We start from the raw sequence: 22,096 nt of genomic DNA, 5'->3' as shown, positions 1-22,096 counted from the left end.
GAGAAAAATGTGAAGCTTTTTAAAACCTACATATCAAATACAATCCGTTTGTTTCAAAGTAAAATAACCAAAAAACAAAACAGCTTTTACTTATTTGCATATCACTAAAAATAACCTTTTCTGTTTATATCATTACCCCAGCCTATAGAAAGTGATAGCACAAGATAAAATAGAGGACAAAGGGGTGCTTTTGCCACAGCAGCTACCACAAAATAGTTATTGTGGTACACTTTAAAACGCCCCAAATTCTCATGTTCTGTTTCACTGTTTAACGCTTCACTTCACACATCACAGTCATTTCTGCCTTAACCTTTAGTTGCTACATGAAACGACATTTGCATGGACAAAAGTTTATTTAGTTTGAAAGAGAAATGACAAGTTTATTGACCATCATTCAACAGTTTGTGGGACCACATATGATACAGTACGGTATATTCTATTTCCATATATTTTTGTCTTGTGTTAGTAAACCAGGTCAGCTTGTGCGTCCAGCTCCTTTGCTGATCATGTTATTACAGAGAGATATATGAAAACAGGTTAGGATTTGTCCCCTGTAATGATTATTTCACCTCATTATAGGTCTACATCGACTTATGTATCAGGCACCACAAAATAAAAAGACCAAAACATTGTTAAGGCATGATTACCCTCGAACATATTCCCTTCACACTTTGAGAAAGAAAAATTAAACACACGACTGCCTTTTTGATTTGCACAGCGCTTATTTGCACTGTGTCCAGGTCAAACCTAAAGTAACGTAAGCCAGTGACAGCTTGTTTTTCCTTTCAGTTTTTCAGTCTGTGGTGGTACAATACTACATCAACACTATCAGGCTCTTTGTCAGACCCAAAAAATGTCTGACTTGCAAATACAAGAAAACGCATTGAGAGCTTTCTTTAAGGTCTAAACTAACAAGGCCATTATAAAACACATCAATATGATGCAAAAACGAAACCACGCAGAGTAAGAAAAGAGAGCAATGAGAGGAAAGAGACACAAATCTTCTGTAACACAAAGTACCGTTCTCACTGAGAACTATGGTGAACACATAGGCTTAAAACTTTTTAACAGAAAACACTGTGACAGATAATAATGCCTCTACCTCATCTGGTTGAAAGTCCTGTTATTCTGATCATTCATTAATCCCATTGTTGACTCTGACAGACTGTTTGACTTGGCTGTGAATGAGGCAATTCCTATGAAACTCGAAGAAATTATTTAGATAATTAATAGTAAGTAATCTGTTCCTGCACCTGCTGCTCTCCCTCAGTTTGAGCTATCTTCTGATAATCTATCAGCCATTCATGATCACAGTCACCATGAGCCATAAACAGTTGTGACATGTGCTGTATGTATATAGTCTATCACCATCAAATCCTAATTCATAGTTGGCAGTCCACGTTATCAGGAAGTGCTACTTCCTCCTGTGTCTCGGAAGTTATTAATTTATTTTGAGATGTATTCGCTGGAAATCACAGAGCAGAGAACTGTGTGAGCATCATTTTAACAGTCGACAGTATGTGTATCAGCGTCTCTCAGTTCCCTCCAGAAAAGCACAGTCGTCTTCTATGGTATGTGTGTGCAAACATCTCATCTAAACAGGATAATGTTTTACTCCATCTGGATGGTTTCCCTGGCAGAAGAAGGAGCACCTGGGCTGCTGGATGCACTGTTGCGAGCTGTAATACTCTTCCAGCCAAACAAAGCTTCCTATTAAAAGAATAAGTTAGGTGTCAGTGAATGTGGTCATGCAGAAGTTTCATCTTCATGTGTTACAGTGGTTTTGTTATTGAAATATGAATAAGAGATAACGCCAGCTCACCTGCACAGAACCCAGAGTGAGCGTCCAGCTTCCAGGTGAGTCTCCTCCATGACATTTTGCTGCTGCGGAGGTGAGAGCTCCAGCACCGGGGACCTGGGGTGCTGCAGCATCTGAATCAGGTGCTAAAGATGGTGGGGTGTGTGAGGATGAAGGACGAACAATCTGTGTATTTGGGGCTGGCGCTGTACCTGTTTCCTCGATAGGTGTGTCTTGTGAACCACCTAGAATAGAGGAGGAGTTTGAGAGCGGTGGAATTGACCCAGAGACATAAGTGGGTGCCGGACTGCCCTCCTCGGAGGCGCTGGGGGGAGTGTGACTGTGAGTGTGTTTCTTCTTGCGGAGTGTGTCTATCCAGCTGGAGCTGTGCCTCGAGGCAAAGGTGGCCAGGGCCAGAGACGAGAGCCTCATGTTCTTCCCTGAGGTGATCAGCTCTCCGAAGCCCTCCTGGTGGGCAAAGGCATAGCCTGACCTCCTCGAACCACCACGGGCACCCAGACGTCCCTCTGACACACTGCCCTTACCGCGCCAGGCACCTCCCACACTACGACCCAGTGGCTTCCGCTTCTTCTGCCGCACAAGCTGAGTGTAGCGCACCTGGACAACAAACAGAGGCAGGAAAAGGGACCTGACTTAGTGACCTATTCTTATTAATACATCAGTCTACTTGACAGAAAGCTTCAAGCTGAACTGGACAAGTTATAAAATAAGGCGATTGAGGGCTGTGTCTAAACACATAAAACTTGCAGTTCATCTCCAAGGCAGTTCTAACATACAGATTTTAATAATAAATACTTTTTAAACAAATTCTGACCTTTACAATTCAAGCCTATACTTAGTACACAAAGTGTGTTTCCCTGACAGTTGCTTGGGTTGGACGCCTAACTCAGCTTCTATACATTGACTAAAGGCAACCTGTGTCATCATGGGTCCACTGATTAAATCAATATTTGTAGGGTTTTTAAAGTGCACGCAGCCTGTTACGCTAAACATGAGCTCATCAACACACACTGTTTGCATGTGTGTGGTTAATCATTGGCTGTTCCCAGTTTTGAACCGACATGTATGAAGACACAATAGTGAAACATGTTGAAATGAAGAAGACGCACGGGGGTTAGAAAGTTTGTGTTTTTGTGTGTTTTCTCACCGTGTCTGAGAGCTGAGGTTTGAGGTCCAGCTTGAGGAAGCGTACGGCCAAAACTGGAACTGTGCATATTGCTGTAGCCAGTGCAATAGTTAACCACACGACTGGCTGCATCAGTGTGCTGTGGGCACTAGCTGTAATTACGAACAAACACACAGACACAGAGACACAAATTCAAACAAATAAATCTAACACAATGTTAAAATACAAGTTTTAACTGATAAAAAGGGGCAAATACCTTTTCCCACTTGCCTAGGTTGTGGTACATACATCTTTCTGCTTCAATAGGCTTCAATGAATCCTATTAATGTTTAAAACTTTTATTTTGGGTGTGCTCAGTTTGTCTTGTTAGATTTAGCTTCCAGATGTGAAACAGTTTAATATGAAATCACATCAAGGAGGATCGAATATTTTTTTCACAGCAGTGTACACACTAGTAATTAGTAGACATATTTAAATAAATACTGTATATCAAAGCAGGATATAAGGCCATATTCATCATATTTATTATAAATATAACAGAAAGATGACCTACATACATTACATATGGCAGAAAAAAAACTGCCCTTTGTATATGTGTAGAAATTCTTTAATTGGACTTTACAACTCAAATTTGTGACGTAATGATAAAATAAATTTAAAAAAACATCCATGTTGATATTGGCCACAAACATTGTTTACATTTCACGGTATGTGTGTGACAGACAAACAGAAAAAAAGAACCGACCTACAAAGTGGAACTGATTTGGAAAGATCCTGAAGAGGGTCTGACTGTGCAGAGCAAACATGATGGTGAAGTAGGAGCCCAGAGAGCCCCAGACAAACACATGGTTGAAAACTGTCCAGAAGCCTGTGTCGAGAGCGATCTACACACACATTCAAATGAACGGCAGAGGGGCACAGTTAATGCACTACGATGGGACAGACGCTAGTTAACTATACATGGTGCCAGTTGTGAGGAAAGTTAACCCGTCTCTGGTCTCACTCACCTGTACACTGACCACGATGACCAGGGCTGTCGCCGTGGTGACAGCGAAGGTCTGGTAGTCGGCGAGGGGAACGCCGGTGCTCTGAGTGGCATCCGACAGGACGGCGTATGGGACAAAAAACAGCACTACTGATGTGTAGATGCCCTGGGCGATGCAGATGAAAAACTGCCTCTTGTTGAAGAGGAGGTTGAGTTGCCCAGGTTCGTACAGCTTGGGATATTCCAGACTCCGCTGGTCAGGTACATCCTAAAGTGAGAAAAGATAAACATTATGCAGTATGCTGTGTACATTTAAGGTCTATACATAGTAATAATAGGGTCTCACCTGGTCAAAGATCCCCATGGCCAGCACAGGGAGGGACGTGTAGACAATGTTGTAGAGAGTGATGAAGTACTGGTCATACACCGTCTATAAGAAAAAAGATGGACACAAAAAAACACAAACTCAAAATCATAAGAACACTTTCCAACTTCTGGTTCTTGATGGTATATTGTCCCCATGACCTTTTCTTTCTGACCTGAGCAGAGAAGCCGCAGAAGAAGCCGAACCAGAAGTGCACCATGGTGAAAGCAAAATTCTTGTAGAAGAAATAGCAGAGAAAACGGCACATGCGCAGGTAGGACCAGCGGCCGTGAACCAGCAGGAGCCGCTGAAGGAAGCGGAATTGGGCAAAGGAGTAGTCACTGGCCAGCACGGCCTGGATCCCCTCCTGACCTGAGATACCAACTCCAATATGAGCACCTGGAGTAGTAGAAAGAAGAGATGGAAACAGAGAGGAAAAAGAACAAGTGAAATAGCAGACTTTTTTTCTTGATGATGCTAAAAATAGGTGAGTGCATTCAAACTGATCCACATATTTTAGTAAAATATATTATTAGGGTAGCTTTCATGAAGTGTATGTCAACTCAAAGTCATTCTTGTAAATCAATGTTTATGATCTAATTAATTAAATAATCTACATTGTTAAAGGGGCAACTAAAAGTATGTGAACCCTTTGAATAATGACCTCTTCTAATGATCTAGCTAAACAGAGTCAGGTGCTACAATACCTTGAGTTTTGTTAAGAAAGTTACTTTGTAGGTTTTGGACTAGAGCGACTTTGACTGGCAAAAAACACTCTAACTTTTTGAGTTTGCTCCGCACAAGATGAAAACGCTTCTGTGAGCTATGCCTCGGCAAAATGAGCTTTCAGAGGATCTATAAGCAAGAATTGTCGATTTACAAAAAAATTGAAAGGGTTACAAAGTGATGTCAAAGACTTTAGACATTCACCAGTCTACAGTAACAGAAACAATCTACAAATTCAGACACTTTGGGACAGTGGCTACCAAGAAGTGGGCGTCGAGTTAAAATGACCCTAAGAGAACAACAAACACTTATTAATGAGGTAAAGAAACAACCCAGAGTGACAGACAAAGATTTGAAGGCATCATTGGAACTGGCTAACATCTGTGTTCATGAGTCTACAGTAGGTAAAACATTGAACCAGCAGGGTGTCTATGACAGGACACCATGAAGGAAGCTGCTGCTTACTAAAAAAAACATTTTCCACTATCAGGTTTTTATGGTTGAAAGATCTGAATTTTCTTGTTATTATTTTAGACATAATATATTTGTTAATACTCTTGACTTAAATGAAGATCGGATTGTATTTTTGTGACAAATTCATGTAGAAAACAAGGAGACAAAATCAAGATCACAAACAATGACAGGGTGTGAACTCCACCCAATCACTGCGGTATTGACTGAATTTCTGCTTTGTACTTGCATAAATTCTGAAGAAACAGAAACACATAAATGTAGAGTTGATGCACATGCACAGACAGACATGAAAAGTGAGGCAACACTTACCAAACACACTATTACAAACATGCTTAGAGAAACAGAACTCTGGGTTATTGAGTTAACCTCTCAACTTCTCAACTTTCTCTTTTTGTTTCTCTTTAATCGGCTTTAAAAACCCACCAACACTTTCTTAATGTTGTTGGACGCTGTGCATACTGAGGACAATATTCACACACAAGATTCTGCCCTATCAAATGCAAATAGTTAAGATGTCTTCATCACCTACAAATTTAACTTGATATATTTGTCATGTTGAAAAAACAAGAATTTAAAACAAAGAGTAAATAGATCAGCTTGACTTTGAGGCCAGTAGGGTTGAAAAGGACAAAACATTTAAGTTTCTAAGAAATCAGTTCCTAACTTGATGAGGACATCAAACCTACTGCAATACATATTTCCACACTGTTTCTATCACTACTAGTAAAACCACGTACATAAACAACTTCTGCTGAGAATTTCCATTGCCTAAAGGTAGACACACGCCACCCACATGGCTAAACGCTACTTCTCTCTTTCTCTTTCTTCCCTCCGTCTCAACACTAATACGGTTACACTTCCTCCTCTCCTCTCTGCATCCATCCTGTCCGCATGTATCGATCCTGTCCTGTGAACTCACTTTTGATCATGCTAACGTCGTTCGCCCCGTCTCCTATAGCCAGGGTGACGGCCTTCTTGTGCTTCTTGATGAGTTCCACCACCTGAGCTTTTTGCAGCGGGGTGACTCTGCAGCAGATCACTGCTTTGCATGCGCACGCTGTCGACACAAACTCCCTTTCCATGTCTGCTTCTAGAGCATGGGCCTGGCAGAGAACGGGAAAGAGAGAGTTGAGATGTTTAGTTGAAAATGTAAATGGTCAGCAGCTTTGGAAGGACAGTAATTAAAGAAGAAAAACATTGCTTGTGGATGACACATTTTTGGCAGCTTCCTATGTGTGAAAGTGTGGGGGGGGGTGTTATTTGTACCAGACTGTGACCGTTGATTACGAGGGCAAACTCTCCAGAGATGTTTTCCATGAAGTTGGGGGGAGGTGGGGGTGAAGGAGAGCACTGCGGCTGTTTCTCTCCTCCTGCTAAAACATCTCCTTCTTGTCCTTCTTTGAATCCATTACCCATGAAACAGGCTTCTCCCCATCCCTCCATCCTCTCCTCTTTCCCTCCATCTCTGGTCCGTGACAGCTCAATCATCCTTTCCCTTGCCCTCCTGGAGAGGAACGCAAATAAATTCCACATCAACAGGGTTCATCTGCACCACGGCAATAGCACCAAAACACAACAGGTATACGAAAGAGCAGACAGCCGAGCTCAAGAGAAATCAAACAAGGTATAAAATAAGAAAGATTGCAAAATCGAAAATGAACAAGTAAATGTCAGGGAGGAAAAACTGTGGTGTGTTGTGTAGCTAAGTGTTGTGTGTTTTACATCAAACAGTCAAAAGCTTGGGTTCACTTGGAAACTTCCTTGCTTTCCATGAAGTGTTTTCAGCTGTGCTAACATAATTGTAAAAGAGATTACTGATTAATTATCCTTGAAAACTGATGAACTTATATAAGCAAGTACAATGGGTCATTTAAACACAGGACTAATGTTTGGTGATAATCTGTGTGTCCACACTGTATTTTTAATGAATTACATGTATTAAAATATTTTATTTAAAAAAACAAGGACTTTTCTGAGTGTCCCCACCACTGAACAGCCGTGTAAATATACCGTGTTGCAGGTTGTTCTGTCTTCCCCATAGCCTTTGTTATGATCTCATCAAGGCAAGTCCCTAACAGCTCTTAACAATGTTACAGGAATTGTCGTGCAATCTAGTCCAGTCCAAGATTGTACCTTTAAGTCATGCAAAGATTTGAGTATGTATAAAGGGAATACAGTCGAAACAACTTCAATCAGCACTGTAATAAATGTCACTTATTAATTCACTTATGAACTCAAAATTTGATATTTGTTTTATTTACACTTTTTGTTACACTTTTCTGCATTTAGATATTCATAAATAGCTTGATGGCTGAAATTCAACTTAACGAGAGGGTCTAAGTCAAAGCAAAGGTGAAGCACTGGATAAAGTTCAGTGATTCAGTCACTGGAACATGTTGCTACCACACCTACTCACTTCAATCATGCATATACTTCTTAGTTTCTTTCTTAACAACACTTGTCCTGTCGTTGCAATCACTGTGTGGACTCCTACAGTGCCCATCCAAACATTCAGACTGACCTGAGTTCCTGCCGTACGCTCTGGACGGTGTGTCCACTGATGATGAACACCTCAGTCATATCATCTGTCAGCATTTTGCAGGAGTAACCTATGTTGACAGCCGTCTCTGTGTAAAAGAGTAGATCACTGGAATGAGGTTAGGTATTTCAGCTAAATATAAAGAGAACAGGCACAAAATAAAACACTTGTTTAAAAAAAGTCTGGTTACTAAACTGAGAAAGAACCCTTCTCTTACAAAATGACCACAGTACAAGTTCAAAACAAATGATCACACCAATATTGAGATGTCATAAAATGCTGCTGGGTAGACTTTGAAAATGTGAGATCTACTGTCCTAGAGTTAGAGAGCGACCACGTTTGTGCACAATAAAAACTACAGTGTACGCACAACAGCAACATGGCCTCCAAAGTAGGATATTCTCAGCTCTGAAGCAAGCACACATCCCACCTAAAGATCTGGTTCCTCATTTATTAAAACCTTTGTATATTCTGGTGCTTCTTACACCACGGCATGCAAGCTCACCTTGCTTGTCGCCAGTGAGAACCCAGATTTTAATGTTGGCTAACGAGAGGACAGCGATGGTCTCTGGGACGCCTTCCTGCAGCTTGTCTTCTATAGCTGTGGCTCCCAGAAGCTAGACACACAAGGAATCAGACAGGAAGAAACACTTGATCTACTTTAGTAGCATCAGCACATTTAAGACGGGCATAAAAGCCACGTCTGTCTTAAGACTTAAAAACGTTAGGGGAAAATAAGTTACCACTATCCCGTAATAAACTGACAGCTACTGAAAAAAAAAAGGAATTTCCCCTCACCAATTAGCTAAGTTCCCTTTTTCTATTGCCATTTTTATTTTATTTGGGGAAGACACATTATACGCTGCGGTGTGTGGGATACAATGACTGAATGAATAATTGACTGACACACTGTCACTGAAATAACAACCGTTAGATACAAACCACATATTCATGCACGCTCTCAAACCAAACCAAAGTCTCTTACCACCATGTCTTGTTCTATTTGTTCATAAGTGGCTGCTAGTCGGTCCTCCCTGCAATCAGTGGCCTTGTCAGCACAGCGGTGGCTCTCTGACCATGTTTCCCACTCATCCTCCGACAGATCCCTGTAGGCTAGGGCTAAGGTCCGCAATCCATCTGCTGCATACTCCTGAAGCCACAAATATACACGCAGACATGTACAAATGTTAAAATAAACAGCCAGCCTGATAAGGAGGACACACACATGGCACTCTATTGCACTATAATCAGGTTTTTAGGTCAAAACAATGTCTCTGTTTGCACCATGTGATACACAGGGATACACAATTATCTGATCGGATGAAAAGTAGGTGCAGTGTTCCAGCTGTTGTGTAGAGTGCAGACACTAGATGGCAGTTTAGCTGAGGGTTGACATGTGGGTTTACTCACATTGAGATGGTCTGAGGTGATATTCATCAGCTCCTGGTTACAGGGGTGCAGTCTTTCAAACAACACAGTGTCAGCTCCTTTGCAGTACAGGCGGATCTTACCCTCTGGGTTACGCACTGAAAATGACAGAGTGTAAAGACAACAAAATATCCCTTACAACGTTTGAAATGAACCATACAGATCTTGTAAGCTGAGGGTGTGTTCAATGTTCAGACTGATGTGAACTCACTGCTCTACAAGACCAAAGATATTAATAAGGAAAGTGAGAATTAGGACTATGGCTTCTGGAGGCAGAGTTCAAAAATGTAGCGTGGGAAAAACTTCTGCTTCTGCTTCTTAAGTGTAAGTCCCAAAGAGGTGATGCAAGAGCATACACATCGAAATCTGTGTTTCTATAACTGTAATTAAAGATACTAAGGAAAGAATAGTTCAACTCATTATCAACTACATGTTTAGCCCACATGCATGCGTCTCTGAATTCTAATTACTTTTCATTCAATTAGCACATACATTCCTACATGTTTGGCACACACCTATGACAGACATCCTCTTGCGTATGTTGTTGAAGTCCAGAATGGCGAGTAGAGTGTAGGTGACAGGGCGTCCCATCTCGGTGGTTGTGATCGTCCCAGGCGTTCGGGAACGAAACACAAAGCCAAAGTTGCGAGCCGCTGTGACAAGAGCGCCCTCATCTGGAGACTGGGCTTTATAAAGCAGCTCTCCTGGGTAGACAGATTAAATAATGATCAAATGGGCAGATGGCATGCTGCTGTCTGTGTTCGCTGCCTTTCAGCCTCCCGGTCTCCCCTCTCCCCTTATGTTTCTCACCTTCACTCTTCTCCTCACTCATCACCGTGTGACAGAGGGAGAGCAGGCGGAAGAACTCGTGGGTGTGCAAATCTCCCACTTTCACCGATTCCAGCAGTGTGTCGTCATAGAAACAGAAGTTCGGGTCTGCCAAGGGGTTGAAGGGAGTAAAGTCCAATCCCTGCAGATAAATGAATCAGATGAGAGTCAGGAACTCTGATATGACAGGAACTAGTAATATATTACTAAAGTGCGATGTGTGTTTGCAAAGAACAGGTGCTTTAGGCCACCTACCTTTAGCTGAGGTCCAAGTGATTCTGTAACTTCACCTGATAGCAACACACACAACAAGAGTTTAACTCATTATTAAGTATTTTGATGGGGTTTTATTTTGCAGATTCTGTATTTTTACCTAATTTCCATTTTTTTTAATAAACCTAAGTTTAGTTATTACTTAAAAATCTTGTAAATAAAGGAAACCATGTACCTTATATGTACATATAAGTATTATATGTGTATTGTTTGTGTGTGTGTGTGTGTGTGTGTGTGGTGTCTGCACTTGCCATAAGTTTGTCCATTGATGGAGCACTTGTTGAAGATCATGATGTTCTGAGTGAGAGTTCCAGTCTTGTCACTGAAGATGTATTCAACCTAAAAAAGATCAAATGAAAACAGAAAGCTAAGTCGTTGCAAAATACACCAAACGAAACAATGCAATTAAAAGAAGGCTAAAAAAAAAAACGCTATTTTAATAGAAAATTATCTTCTGCCCTAAACGACTATAAAGGTAAAACATTTTTGACATTTTAATTGTGAAGCATGAAAGTAGTGGCTCCATGACTGCATCACTATAGAACGTATTGAAAAATATTTAAAAATAATTTATGAAGCATAACAAAATCAACAGAAACTAGACTGGATGCATGACAGAACAGAAACTCAATAAACATTCATGAAATGTAAACATCAAACATACGGACACCCACCTGCCCTAGCTCCTCGTTCAGAGTGGTGGTCCTGGCCTCCGCTGCCGTGTTACACTGTGAGCAGAACATGTGTTGGTCCCAATTAATGAAGTAGCTGTGACCCAGTCTGATCACCTCCACACTGATAGGTAAACAGGAAAGAGAGAGACGGGGTTACAAAACCAGTTGAGTTATGAGCTGAAGTATGTCTTCATTCCGTATCTTCACAGCGTAAAGTCATTGAATGTGGTCAAAAAATGTATTTGCATTTATGCATAGAAACTGATCCGTGTGGTCACAAAGTGTCTCTGACTGCCTGCAGCAAATCTTTCTTCACTGAATGTTTATATTACATATATTTATATTTGTTCACAAGTTGCGGCCTGATCAGCTAAAGCCGAACTTTACAAAAAACTTGTGCTTTAGATCATAAAATGAAGACAAATACTTCCTCACCTGACATACAGAGAGATCGGCACCACGGTGTTCAGAATAATGACGTAGGACCAGAAGGAGAGAAAGGCTGAGAACAGAAAGTTGTCCACAGGAGGGTCCCATGGCAAGTAGCTTTGAAACAGGGACCCCACCTCTCTCTCCCACACTGCATTACCCACAGCCAGGATCACTCCCATACACACCAGGAAGCCAAAGATCTGACAGAGATGCACAGATGTAGACACAGTAAGGACAAGAGTAGGATGTCTACACCTACAATCAGATATCTTACATTTGAATGTCTTGTAAGTTGAGCCCAAATAAGAATAGAACACACTTTTAGAGAAAATATATGAGTCTGAGATCACATCCTGAAATAATTATGAGCAATGAAAGTGAGAGGTTTGAGATGTCCTACCCAGAGGACGAGAGTGTTCATCAGACGATCGATGCTCGTACGCTTAAACTTGGTGCGGCCGCTGTTCTGCATTAGCTTCGTGTCTGGGCCTTGGGACAGAAACAGGATAAGATTGACCTGTCACACCAAACACACACTCACATTTCACACACAAATACTATATCTACGAAAACACACACACCTGCGAAGATGACCAGTCCATAGCAGGCCTCAGTGTTGCGGAGGACGCATCCTCGCAGCAGCATATTCTGGTTAGTTAGGGGGTATTTCTTTTCTCTCCAGTACAGAGTGCCACAGAAACGATCCAGCTTGTTGTTAGGGGGCTCACACACCACCTCACCTTCACACACACACACACACACACACGTAAGTAGATACTGTATTACGTTTGTCTACCTAATCCAATTACATTAATACGCTTAATTTCCAAGCTAATGATATAGTTTAAAGTTAATGATCCCCACAATGTTGTGCTGTCGACACAAACGCAATCACAATGGCAGAAACACACCTTTTGTAAGCTGATATCAGGCAAATTGTGTCTTGATTTGCTGCAGTAATGCATTTTGCTAAGCAGGTGAAGACTGTGTGTGGGTGTGTTTTGCTGACTCAAAACTTTTTTGTTATGTGTGCTGGTGGGCGGGTGATGATAGGCTGCTGTCAGGGGAGGGCAGAAAGCCTGTGTGTGTGTATGTGTATAGGTTTTGAGTATCTGTGCAAACACATTTATGTTGAACACAAACTGAAAACCATTGACCTTTATATAGGTGAGGAAGGAAGATTTGTTTTTTGTCAAATCTCACCATCGAATGAAGCCAAGTTGTTTGAGTCTCCAAGTTCAGATGTCACTGAGACAGACTGACGCACTTTCATATTGGTCTCTCTGCAAGATAATGCAACACACAGCTATTTAGACGTAGTGTCCTTTAGCATCTGCAGAGTGTGAGGTACTTTGAGTCAGTGGTGAGGTGTGGTTCACGTTCTGACCCGTCAAGCTCAGCCGTCTCGATGTAACAGAGCCCGTGAGGTTCGCTGCTGGATAACAGGAGCAGATCAGCCTGAAAATAGATATTATAGCTAACATTTGCATCCACGGCATTTACAGGAACAGATTTAGAGTACTCATTACATGCTGATGAAAGTTTAAATGCATTACCAAAGGAAAAACGACAGTAATTGCATTTGGAACCAAGTTAGTAATTAACTACAGTACTTAGTGTCCTCTAATGAGGCATAAACTGAAATCCATTTGCCGTCACAGCCTTTGGTTCACAATAAAGTTTAAATAGCCATCATGACACATGCAGATGTAAAATGGTCAGAGAACCCCAAACAGTCCACTGCTGGTTTGTAATGACGCAGTCTAAATAGAAATAGCCTCAGCAGGACTACTAATCACTTTGTGTGTGTGTGTGTGTGTGTGTGTGTGTGTGTCCGTGAAAGCAGGGTAAGTCGAAGTAAAATCCCTAAACACATTTAATGAAAACAAATGTGTGCATCTGTGCGTGTGGCAGGAGGCTGGGGGTACATCTCTGTGTTGGGTGCACACTTACTGCCACAAACTGCTTGTTCTCCAGTTTAATTATATCACCCACGCGAACATTCATCCACTTTTCGTTCTGAAGACTGCAACAGTGAAACAAAGAGAAAAAGTAAGGACAGAAAGATTTAAGAAATGCAAGAACTTTAGGAACAATTTGACAAACGCTGTCGTCAACACTCATAAAACTTCATTTTATGAAACACAGTTTAAGCAAAGCAAATGTAAGTTCTTTGTTGTACTGACAAAACAGCAAACTCACGAGCCACGGATGAGAACCTGAGATTGGCGGTTGTTCACTTGGTTGTCACTCTTGTGACGAAACTGAAGGAGACAAAGGTGCCAAGTTAAACTCATGATATTCACAAGAAGGCATCTCAATTCTTTGCACTGCATATTACTGTATGTTATTCTGTCATGTGCAAAATTGTGGTGAGTGATGTGCTCACGTAGTCGTCCGTGGCATCCTTTACTGCAGTGATGCTGAGAACCAGCGCTAAAGGCACGATGGTAGTGAACCAGGAGAGGGAGGAGATCTGAGGTATCAACTAGACAGAGACAGAGAAAGCACTGATGTACAGAGGCATAGTGTTTTCAATATCTCAGGCCAACTAAGTTTCTGACACAGTTTGGTTATTTAGAGTTAAACCAATGCCTCTTTATACACAGATTATATTTTTCTCTCTCCTTCTGTCTTATTTCCCATCCCTCCTTTACCTCCTCTCCTTACCTGCAATATGAGCAAGAAAAGAAAGTAGGTGTTGGCTACTTCCTGGAACTGCTCAAACAGGTTGATGGGCAGAAAGGTGATTATGTTGTACTTGGATGTCATGATGCAGTTACTCTGGATGAAAAAGAAGGGATAATTATATGCATATGCTCTTACTGTATATACAAATATTTAAAATGTTTTATCATCATATACAGAGTCTATATTCTGGACCAGTAGAAACCAGGAAACTCACTCACCGCATACTGAAACTTTTCATTGTACTCTCTGTCATTGGCTCTGACTCGTCTCTCCTCCTCTGCAGAAACACAAGACACACAGAGAAAGAACCTAAACCGCTGCATCCTTATGTGTCAAACTGAAAACATAAATATGTCAGTATCATAAATATCCTCCTGAGAGGGATAGAGATTGAAGGAGACAAGAGACGAGAGACATGAAGGACGGCCCAATATGTTGCATTCATTTAGAAATCAATAAAGCTGCAGTGTCTGCCGGAGGTTGTTTGAGCGTTATCAATTGAGAGAGAAGGACAGACACAATCGTTCTGTCTCGCACACACATCACAAACAGGCACTAATAAGCAGACCACTTATCCGTAATTAGCTGCTGCATCTGTCTTTTAATAACTTGATGTGCAGTATTTGTGTTTACATTGGTATGAGGCAATAGGTCACTGTGACTGATAACAGCTACTCACAGAGGAGCACAGACTGAGACCTATTACATGACACTTTCAGATCTTTACAGCTCCTGTTTGTTTTTTTGACCCTGCTCTTTATTCTTACTGTTTTTAGGTTTCTGTTTATGCTGATTCGTAGTAGGTCGGGAGTTCCCCTCCTCCTCCTCCTCCTCCTCCTCCTCCTGCTCCAACAAGCCTTCCTCCTCTAATATTGATGAGACTGCTTTTAAAATGAAATCAGTGGTCTGTTTTGCATGGCGCTGTTTACATGCATGTGCACGCACACAGATATAAAATTCTGGGCCAAAACATTTGTTATGCACAGACATACTGTAGCTCTGAAACCACAAAGTCCTCAACACACTTTTGACTGAGGCCTGAGAGGCAGTGAGGCGCCACAGGAAGGGACATCACAGAAAGTGCACACACATAAACAAAGACAATGTGGTTTCCTGTGTTTCTGCAGTACTGTGAAGCTCTGCCTCACCTTGTACAGCTCAAATCTTTCTCTTTAACAGACAATATTTGTCATTGCTAAACTGACAGACCACCACACGGGCTCCCACACAAGCTCCCCTTTGCTGTTGGGGTATGAAACAGATTTGTTGCAGGTGATAAGCTCCACAGCTGTCACAGTGGCTTTAGTCTATACAAATATATTTGTTTAAAGTTGCAAGTCTTACAATGAGAATGATGTCAATTCAATTCTGTTTATTATACTAATAAACATAACACATAATTTTCCTGAAAACTATATCTGACAGATGTTGATATTAAAAGTTTATCACTATAAAGCAGTTCTGCAAGTTAATGCACAACATTATTCACTAATAATGCACATATAGCTAGAAATCTAATAAAGAATAGCTAGCATATGTGTTATATAATAATGATAGTTTCCTGTATACTACATCATCAGATATATCTATATGTATATCTCTAAATATAAAAAAAAGTCAAAATGTATATGCTGTGTACAGTATGTTGTTAACTCAGAACATGTTCCAGCTGTTAAACATTGAGTGTATGAAGCTGCACAACATAAGAAATACGCTGCAGGATTAGTGGTATCTGACATGTTGCCTCAATATCAGATTTGTTTGGTTGTGCAGGTGCAGATTCTCCAAAATCTATGGTATCCCTGCTGTTTTCTGAGTTTTCTTTCTCTGGCACTTCTCCACTACCTGAAGGTCATCATGTTGTTTTCTGGGGCAACCACACACTGGAGACTGTCTGAAAGGCACTGCCAAGGCTGCATTACCCTGCCCTGCTTGTGCCAAGTAAGCACCGAGTCACCAAGGCTTCCCAGCATCTGATGTCAGGACCAGGTGATGTCTGCTCCAGTCTCTCCGATACAAGCTGATCAACCCACCCTGAGGGGATGAGCATGTTTAGCAAACTGCCCATTAAGTGTTTAAGGCATCTGACAGCTTCAAGGGCATTAAAAGTCCTGACGCAGTCTCAGCTTCTACACTGCAACTCTGTATAAATCTATAAAGCTCCATTACTGGAGACTTTGAGCTGCAGGATCATTCTGCTGTGAACATAATGAGTCCATAAACATGTGGGGATCTAAAGAAGTGCAAAGATATTAATTCAAACTAAAATACCTAATATTATACTTACTTACCAAACAGCAGAGTGATAAGCTGGAGGTCAAGTTACGGTGCACATCCTGTGTGATTTGTAATAGTTTAGCTTAGGAATAAGGGTGCACGTGAGGGAGTGCAGTGACAGCGAAGGCTGGCGCCTCGAGGATTGATCTGTGTCTCAGACAGCAGACGCAAGGACATCATCCACTTATTTACACAAAATGTACATTTGGTGAAACTCAGTTTTGTTGACAGAGCCACATCCCATCACAGTCAGCAGTAAACATGAGAGAAACAGAGGACTTAGAGGCATATTAGATAGGTTATGATGTATATGTTGGGACAGAGGACTGGAATCTGACTAAACGTAGAATTAGGTACAAAAAGTGCAGAAATTACATTACATATTAAGAATGTCTCACTGCAATGTCCCTTTAATTAGATATACACTGACTGCTGATTTCACATAATGGTACTTAATAATAGTGAACGATGCTTAAAAAACAAAAATGCCTCTGATGCACATATTTAAATACGTCTACAAACAGGCACCTAGATGTACATAATGTGGACCAGCAGGGATGAAACATGGACTCAGGTGGGATGAGAATGAAGAATGTTTTATTTAAAAAACAGAGAAGTGGTGTTTTAATACCGAAACTGACGCAGAACCAGATGAAAAAAAGGAAATAATGAGAATGAGACGCAACAACAAAGTGATTTGCCGCAGCCTTGATTCGTACCTGTCCGACTCTTTTTCGATTTGCCTCCATCAAGTCCTTTTTGTTTCTTTCTTTGCTGGGGGAGAATGATTGGAAACCATTTCTCCGGGATTTCTTTCGGTACTGTCATCTTGATTTGAATGTGAACAGACTCCGTGTGAATGTTGATTCACCCACAGGTGACCGCTACATCTCCGCAAGGGCGCGGGGATGAGGCTCCGGTCCCAACTTCAGTGAAGTTGGACCCTCGTCCTGGCCAATCCCCTCCTCTCTGGTGCTCTCTCTCTCTCTCTCTCACACACACACACACACACACGTGCACGCACCTTGCCGTGCTCCATTTTGTCTCCATCCTGTCGCAGAAACACGTCAGTCACTAAAATCACGGTCCCTGCGTTGCTTGGTGCAGGATCAGACCTCTACAGATTCATTAAAGCTCGTGTCTCATTGTTGCACAAACACAAGTGTGGTCCTTCAACAGTGTTATCAAACCACGTGCATCCTCCTCTCAGTCTCATCCACAATGTAAACACTCTCCACTGTGGGCATTACGTAACCGCACAGGCTGCGTGCTGGATGCACGTTACCGTGGCAACCGACTCTGCAGAGCTCGCACAGCAGAGGAAAACCAGGCACCCATGTTGGATCTGACGAGCATGCGCTGTCTGGAGCTTTAGAGCCCAAGTGTCTCGTGCAGGGGTCCCGTTAAAGGGAGAAGGTGCACTGCAGTGGGAAGGTGAGCACGTGCGGCTCAGCGTGCCATGTGCCATTACATTAAAGATGCCTGATCACACAAGTATTTCCCTGATCTCGCATAAGAAAAGCTGGTGCTGGTGATTTGTCCATCTCATTTTACTCCACTGCTACAGAAAATATGAGAATCAGAGCCACATTCAGTTTTAGGGACACATACAAGGACTGGGACTCCAGATTCATCTGTGTGTCTTACAGGCAGTAACAATGACTGAGTTTGTTAAGATGGTAGGACTTCAATCACTGCTATTTCTCTGTCAACCCACTTCATTTTGATGTACGGTATAAGATTTGAAGCTGTATCTGGGTATGTTAGGGGTCATGTTACCAGCTCAGAGTAATAGAGCTACAATAAATGATAGAACAGATCTGAGGGACAGAAAAGATAGGCAGGAGGAGAACTGCAACTTCAAGGATAAACAAAGAAAAACCAACAAACATCAGTCCTGTTGTTGCATGCTGTCTAAGTCTCCAGCATTTATGGCTCCCCTTAATCTTCTGCAAATTATCTGTGTTAAAAAAAAGTCTTTAGCCTTCAAGATAACCAAAAACCACACCGTGGTCCCTTTATGCTTTTTGTATCCAGACAGCATGCAGATACAAGTCTGACTAAATTCACATCTAGCATTAACGTGTTTCTGGTTTTCCCTAAGATCTTTTCCATGTAAAGCTTAGACTCCAGTCCAGTTAATGAATCTCTGAACATCTTAGGACTTGGTTTGCATCAGATTAAAATCCTCCGTACATCCTGTGTGAATTGACTGACATCTTTGATAGTGTGCATGCTGTTTAAGTACAAGCTAGTCACTAAAAACATTGCATGAAGTAAAGGTGAGACTCTGAAGTGCCTTTCTCCAACCAAAAGGGACACACTCACTAAGGAAACTAGTTTAAAGGCACAGATAATGAGTGTGTTTCATGTCAAGTACTGACCTGGAGGAGGCCTCTTTCTGAACATCTCCACTCTGCCACTGTCTTTCTGCTATGGCCCATGGGAGTATCTGCAGAAGAAAAGAAGAGAAGACGTCATGAAGCGAGGCAGTGAAGACTGAGGGACTGGAGGGGGGACGCAGCAGACAGCAAAGGGTTAAACTGTTTAATGAGAAGAGTTAAAGTGAGGATCGCACAAGAAATAAATTCTTCTGATGAATAATGTGTTTTTTACGAGTTAACGTCACTTCCTTTTTTTATTCTCAGGGTGTGAAAAACATTTATTCGTCTGAGTGTGAGAAAGTGAAAATCAGTCAGGCTTTTCAACCACTGCACAACAGAAGACACATACACATTAAGCCATCTCTGGTCTGTTACAGCCATAATGAGGAAATGACATTCAGCAGAAAGCAGCATCTGTCTCTGTGGCACACAGTGTCTGGGGACTGGTGGCTCGGGTCAGATCCATGTCGGTCTCCTCCTATGGCGGCTGAGAAGGAGTAATGGAGCAGCATTTTGTCCCGGCACAGCAGAGCAAAACCTCTTCTCTTCCTTTCTTCTCCCTCATCTATCACATTGTCACTTTGTCCTCATCACTTATGTTCTCGCTTTCTATTTATGCTGACCTGGTAATATTGTACACCTCACTGCTATTACTCACTGTGTTATGTCTCCGCTAACTAACGTGCCGATAGGCAGAAAAATGAGAGAAGATGAGGCTGCAGAAGCACGGCTTTGTCTCCGGTTTGTAGTGTACACAAGTTGGTAAAGTGCAAACAGTATGGCAGACTGAGGCTGGAGGCAGCAAGCATCCAATCAATACTCCAGAGAAAGCTCTGCTCTGCCTTTCTTCATGTGAGTTGGGATGATCGGATTTCAGCTACAGTTTCCAGAGCTGTCACATACTGCACTCATGCTCCCCACTCACTTTCTACTACCTATTTATCAACCTAATCAAGAAAAGGGAGCGAGAATGAGCTGTTTGCCATGTTCCATCCCCTCTCTCTCCAGTTTTTCAGCTGTCATGTCCTTCCCTCTCTCTCCTTCTCCCTCCATCTGTTGCAGGCCTCTTGTAAAAACCTACAGACCTGCAGTGACACTGAGAGATGTTTGAACTGAAACACTAACTTGAGCACTTCACATCTTAAGCGTTGCACAAAAAACTAAACAAAACAAAACAAGCCTCCACATGATTCATGCTGCTGTTATACTTCTATGGAGTTAGATGATGGGTCTCCGGGACTCACTAGTGACTTCAGTTTATTTAACAGTATTGGTAATCTTCTCATAAAAAAGTTAAAAATATTTGATACTTCCACAAAAAACACTAAGATACATTTTGTGATACCTGCATGAGAAGAATAATTCTTCAACTTATTTTATGATTGGCAAGTTATACTGTATACGTCCTGATAAGAAATTAGACATGATGTGCATTGAATTCTATATGTAGGTTTCAAATCATTGTGTGTGTGTGTGTGTGTGTGTGTGTGGTTGTGCTCTTATTGTGGTATCTTGTTATGCTTGCTGTTGCTATTTGTAATTATCAGCCTCATCAGACTCACAGCTTTGTTCCTGCTCTATATTCACTCATTCAGGTGAATGCGTTTTTCTCAACACTGCACCAGTTGCTTATATATAGCTTGACAATTTTAATTATGATATCTATTAAAGTAAGGTGAGGTGTGGGCTCACTGCACAGTGACATAACAAACTTTCACTCTGAGTTTTGTTTAGTGTAATAACCAGTGTCAGACTGTAACCCAGTAACTTCTTAACTTCTGGGGTGGGAGGTTTAAAATCCCCACAAACTAAGAACTGTAGTTCCTGTAATCACAGAGCAGCTTCAATGCGAAGTACATTGTCTGCTTCAGTAACAAGAGCTGAACAGTTCACAGTGAAAACTGAGACACACGTCAATATCTCCAGCTGACAAAGTAAGACTGCACAGAAACCCACTGATGGGGGACACAGCCTACCTTTACGAGTTGGTGTTATAAAGAGGTTTCTGGTGGAAATATCCTCGTTGCTCCTCTCGCCGAGGTCATCGTGAGGTTTCCTGCTTGAATCGGAGGCGATGCTGGCCCGTGATGATGATATAAGGTCACCGGGGCGGGAGGGTGAAGCAGGCACCGGGAGCGCACTGGAGCCACCGCGCCGAGGTGAGGGAGGGTTTGGCTCCGGCCACGGGAGAGAGGAGGGGAGGAGAGAGGAGGGGAGGAGTAGGTGGAGTAAGAGAGACTGCACCTCCTTCACCTTCGCCACTGTCTGTGTGTGAATCCCCTGCAATCACGACCGGAACTAAAACTTCACGCTTGTTTGGAAACTGTTTCACTAACTTCCTAGTTTCTGTTTATTCACTTTATTTAACCTCCGCATCAATCCAACGCCCCTAAACACGCACCTTCCCGTGTGCACGCAGCCATGTGGTTTGTGTTTTTGATCCCTCGGTGTGATACCGACCCCTGCTGTCCTGTAAACTCTCAACATCTGCATTTATCTCCATTTTGAACCCATTTTGAAGTTTAAAGTTGCAGCTCACTGCACCCAGCATGAGTTTTTAAACAGTAAACAAGTTTGCTCATGGATACCTAACACCTGTCCTGCTGTTCAAGGTACTGTCTCTGAAAACAAACAGTATCTGTCCTAGTTTTAACAGAGATTCTTGTTAATTAGTGTCCATGAAGTGGTGACAGGAGTCAACTAGTTTAACCTTCAGCAAAACAACATGTGCTCCTTAAGGTTATTATCGCTCATGTTACGTTAAATGACTTGGCACATGAGGTGGCAGAGATACACAAACCGAACACTTAAGTAAAAGTGCAAGTACTTGTTCAGAGGAGGACTCCATTACAACTTCCACAGAGATCCTGACATAGATGTTTTTCTTTTCTGTGTTGTATTGTATTTGAATGATGATTCTAATATCTCAAGCTGTCATCTTGAAATGGTTTCCCTGTAAAACTGTAGAATGTTAAGTGTATGTGTGTGTGTGTGTGTGTGTTGAATAAAAGTTTAATTAAGAGTATCAATAAAGCTTTATTACCTCGCATAGCATATGCTCAATATCTATTTAAAC

At 41.8% G+C, this 22,096-nt stretch overlaps 1 protein-coding gene across 2 annotated transcripts; it reads right to left on the bottom strand.

Annotated features, from left to right (window-relative positions):
* Nucleotides 1-344: 344 nt before the first annotated feature.
* On the bottom strand, nucleotides 345-21,321 carry atp8b2 (ATPase phospholipid transporting 8B2). 2 transcript variants are annotated; one of them, XM_026372214.1, is made up of 30 exons: nucleotides 20,997-21,321; nucleotides 19,021-19,088; nucleotides 14,578-14,636; nucleotides 14,339-14,452; nucleotides 14,058-14,156; nucleotides 13,871-13,932; nucleotides 13,622-13,694; nucleotides 13,056-13,126; nucleotides 12,872-12,951; nucleotides 12,250-12,408; nucleotides 12,069-12,157; nucleotides 11,672-11,868; nucleotides 11,237-11,357; nucleotides 10,814-10,901; nucleotides 10,545-10,579; nucleotides 10,272-10,431; nucleotides 9,977-10,165; nucleotides 9,444-9,559; nucleotides 9,019-9,183; nucleotides 8,539-8,650; nucleotides 8,016-8,121; nucleotides 6,761-6,998; nucleotides 6,414-6,597; nucleotides 4,470-4,693; nucleotides 4,277-4,360; nucleotides 3,953-4,198; nucleotides 3,691-3,829; nucleotides 2,967-3,097; nucleotides 1,823-2,416; nucleotides 345-1,710 (listed from the first exon to the last, which is right to left on the bottom strand). In XM_026372214.1, the coding sequence occupies exons 2-30, from the start codon at nucleotides 19,043-19,045 to the stop codon at nucleotides 1,612-1,614; spliced, it is 4,059 nt and encodes a 1,352-aa protein (XP_026227999.1). In that variant the 5' UTR covers nucleotides 19,046-19,088; nucleotides 20,997-21,321; the 3' UTR covers nucleotides 345-1,611. The 2 variants fall into 2 exon arrangements, with proteins under 2 accessions (XP_026227999.1, XP_026227998.1); XM_026372213.1 differs by lacking the exons at nucleotides 19,021-19,088; nucleotides 20,997-21,321 and adding an exon at nucleotides 17,356-17,805.
* Nucleotides 21,322-22,096: the final 775 nt, after the last annotated feature.

The sequence above is a fragment of the Anabas testudineus genome, chromosome 16 (genome assembly GCF_900324465.2).
Source record: "Anabas testudineus chromosome 16, fAnaTes1.2, whole genome shotgun sequence".
Taxonomy (NCBI): domain Eukaryota; kingdom Metazoa; phylum Chordata; class Actinopteri; order Anabantiformes; family Anabantidae; genus Anabas; species Anabas testudineus.
Note: the sequence above shows the minus strand (reverse complement) of the source record. Positions and strands in the feature narration are given on the sequence as shown.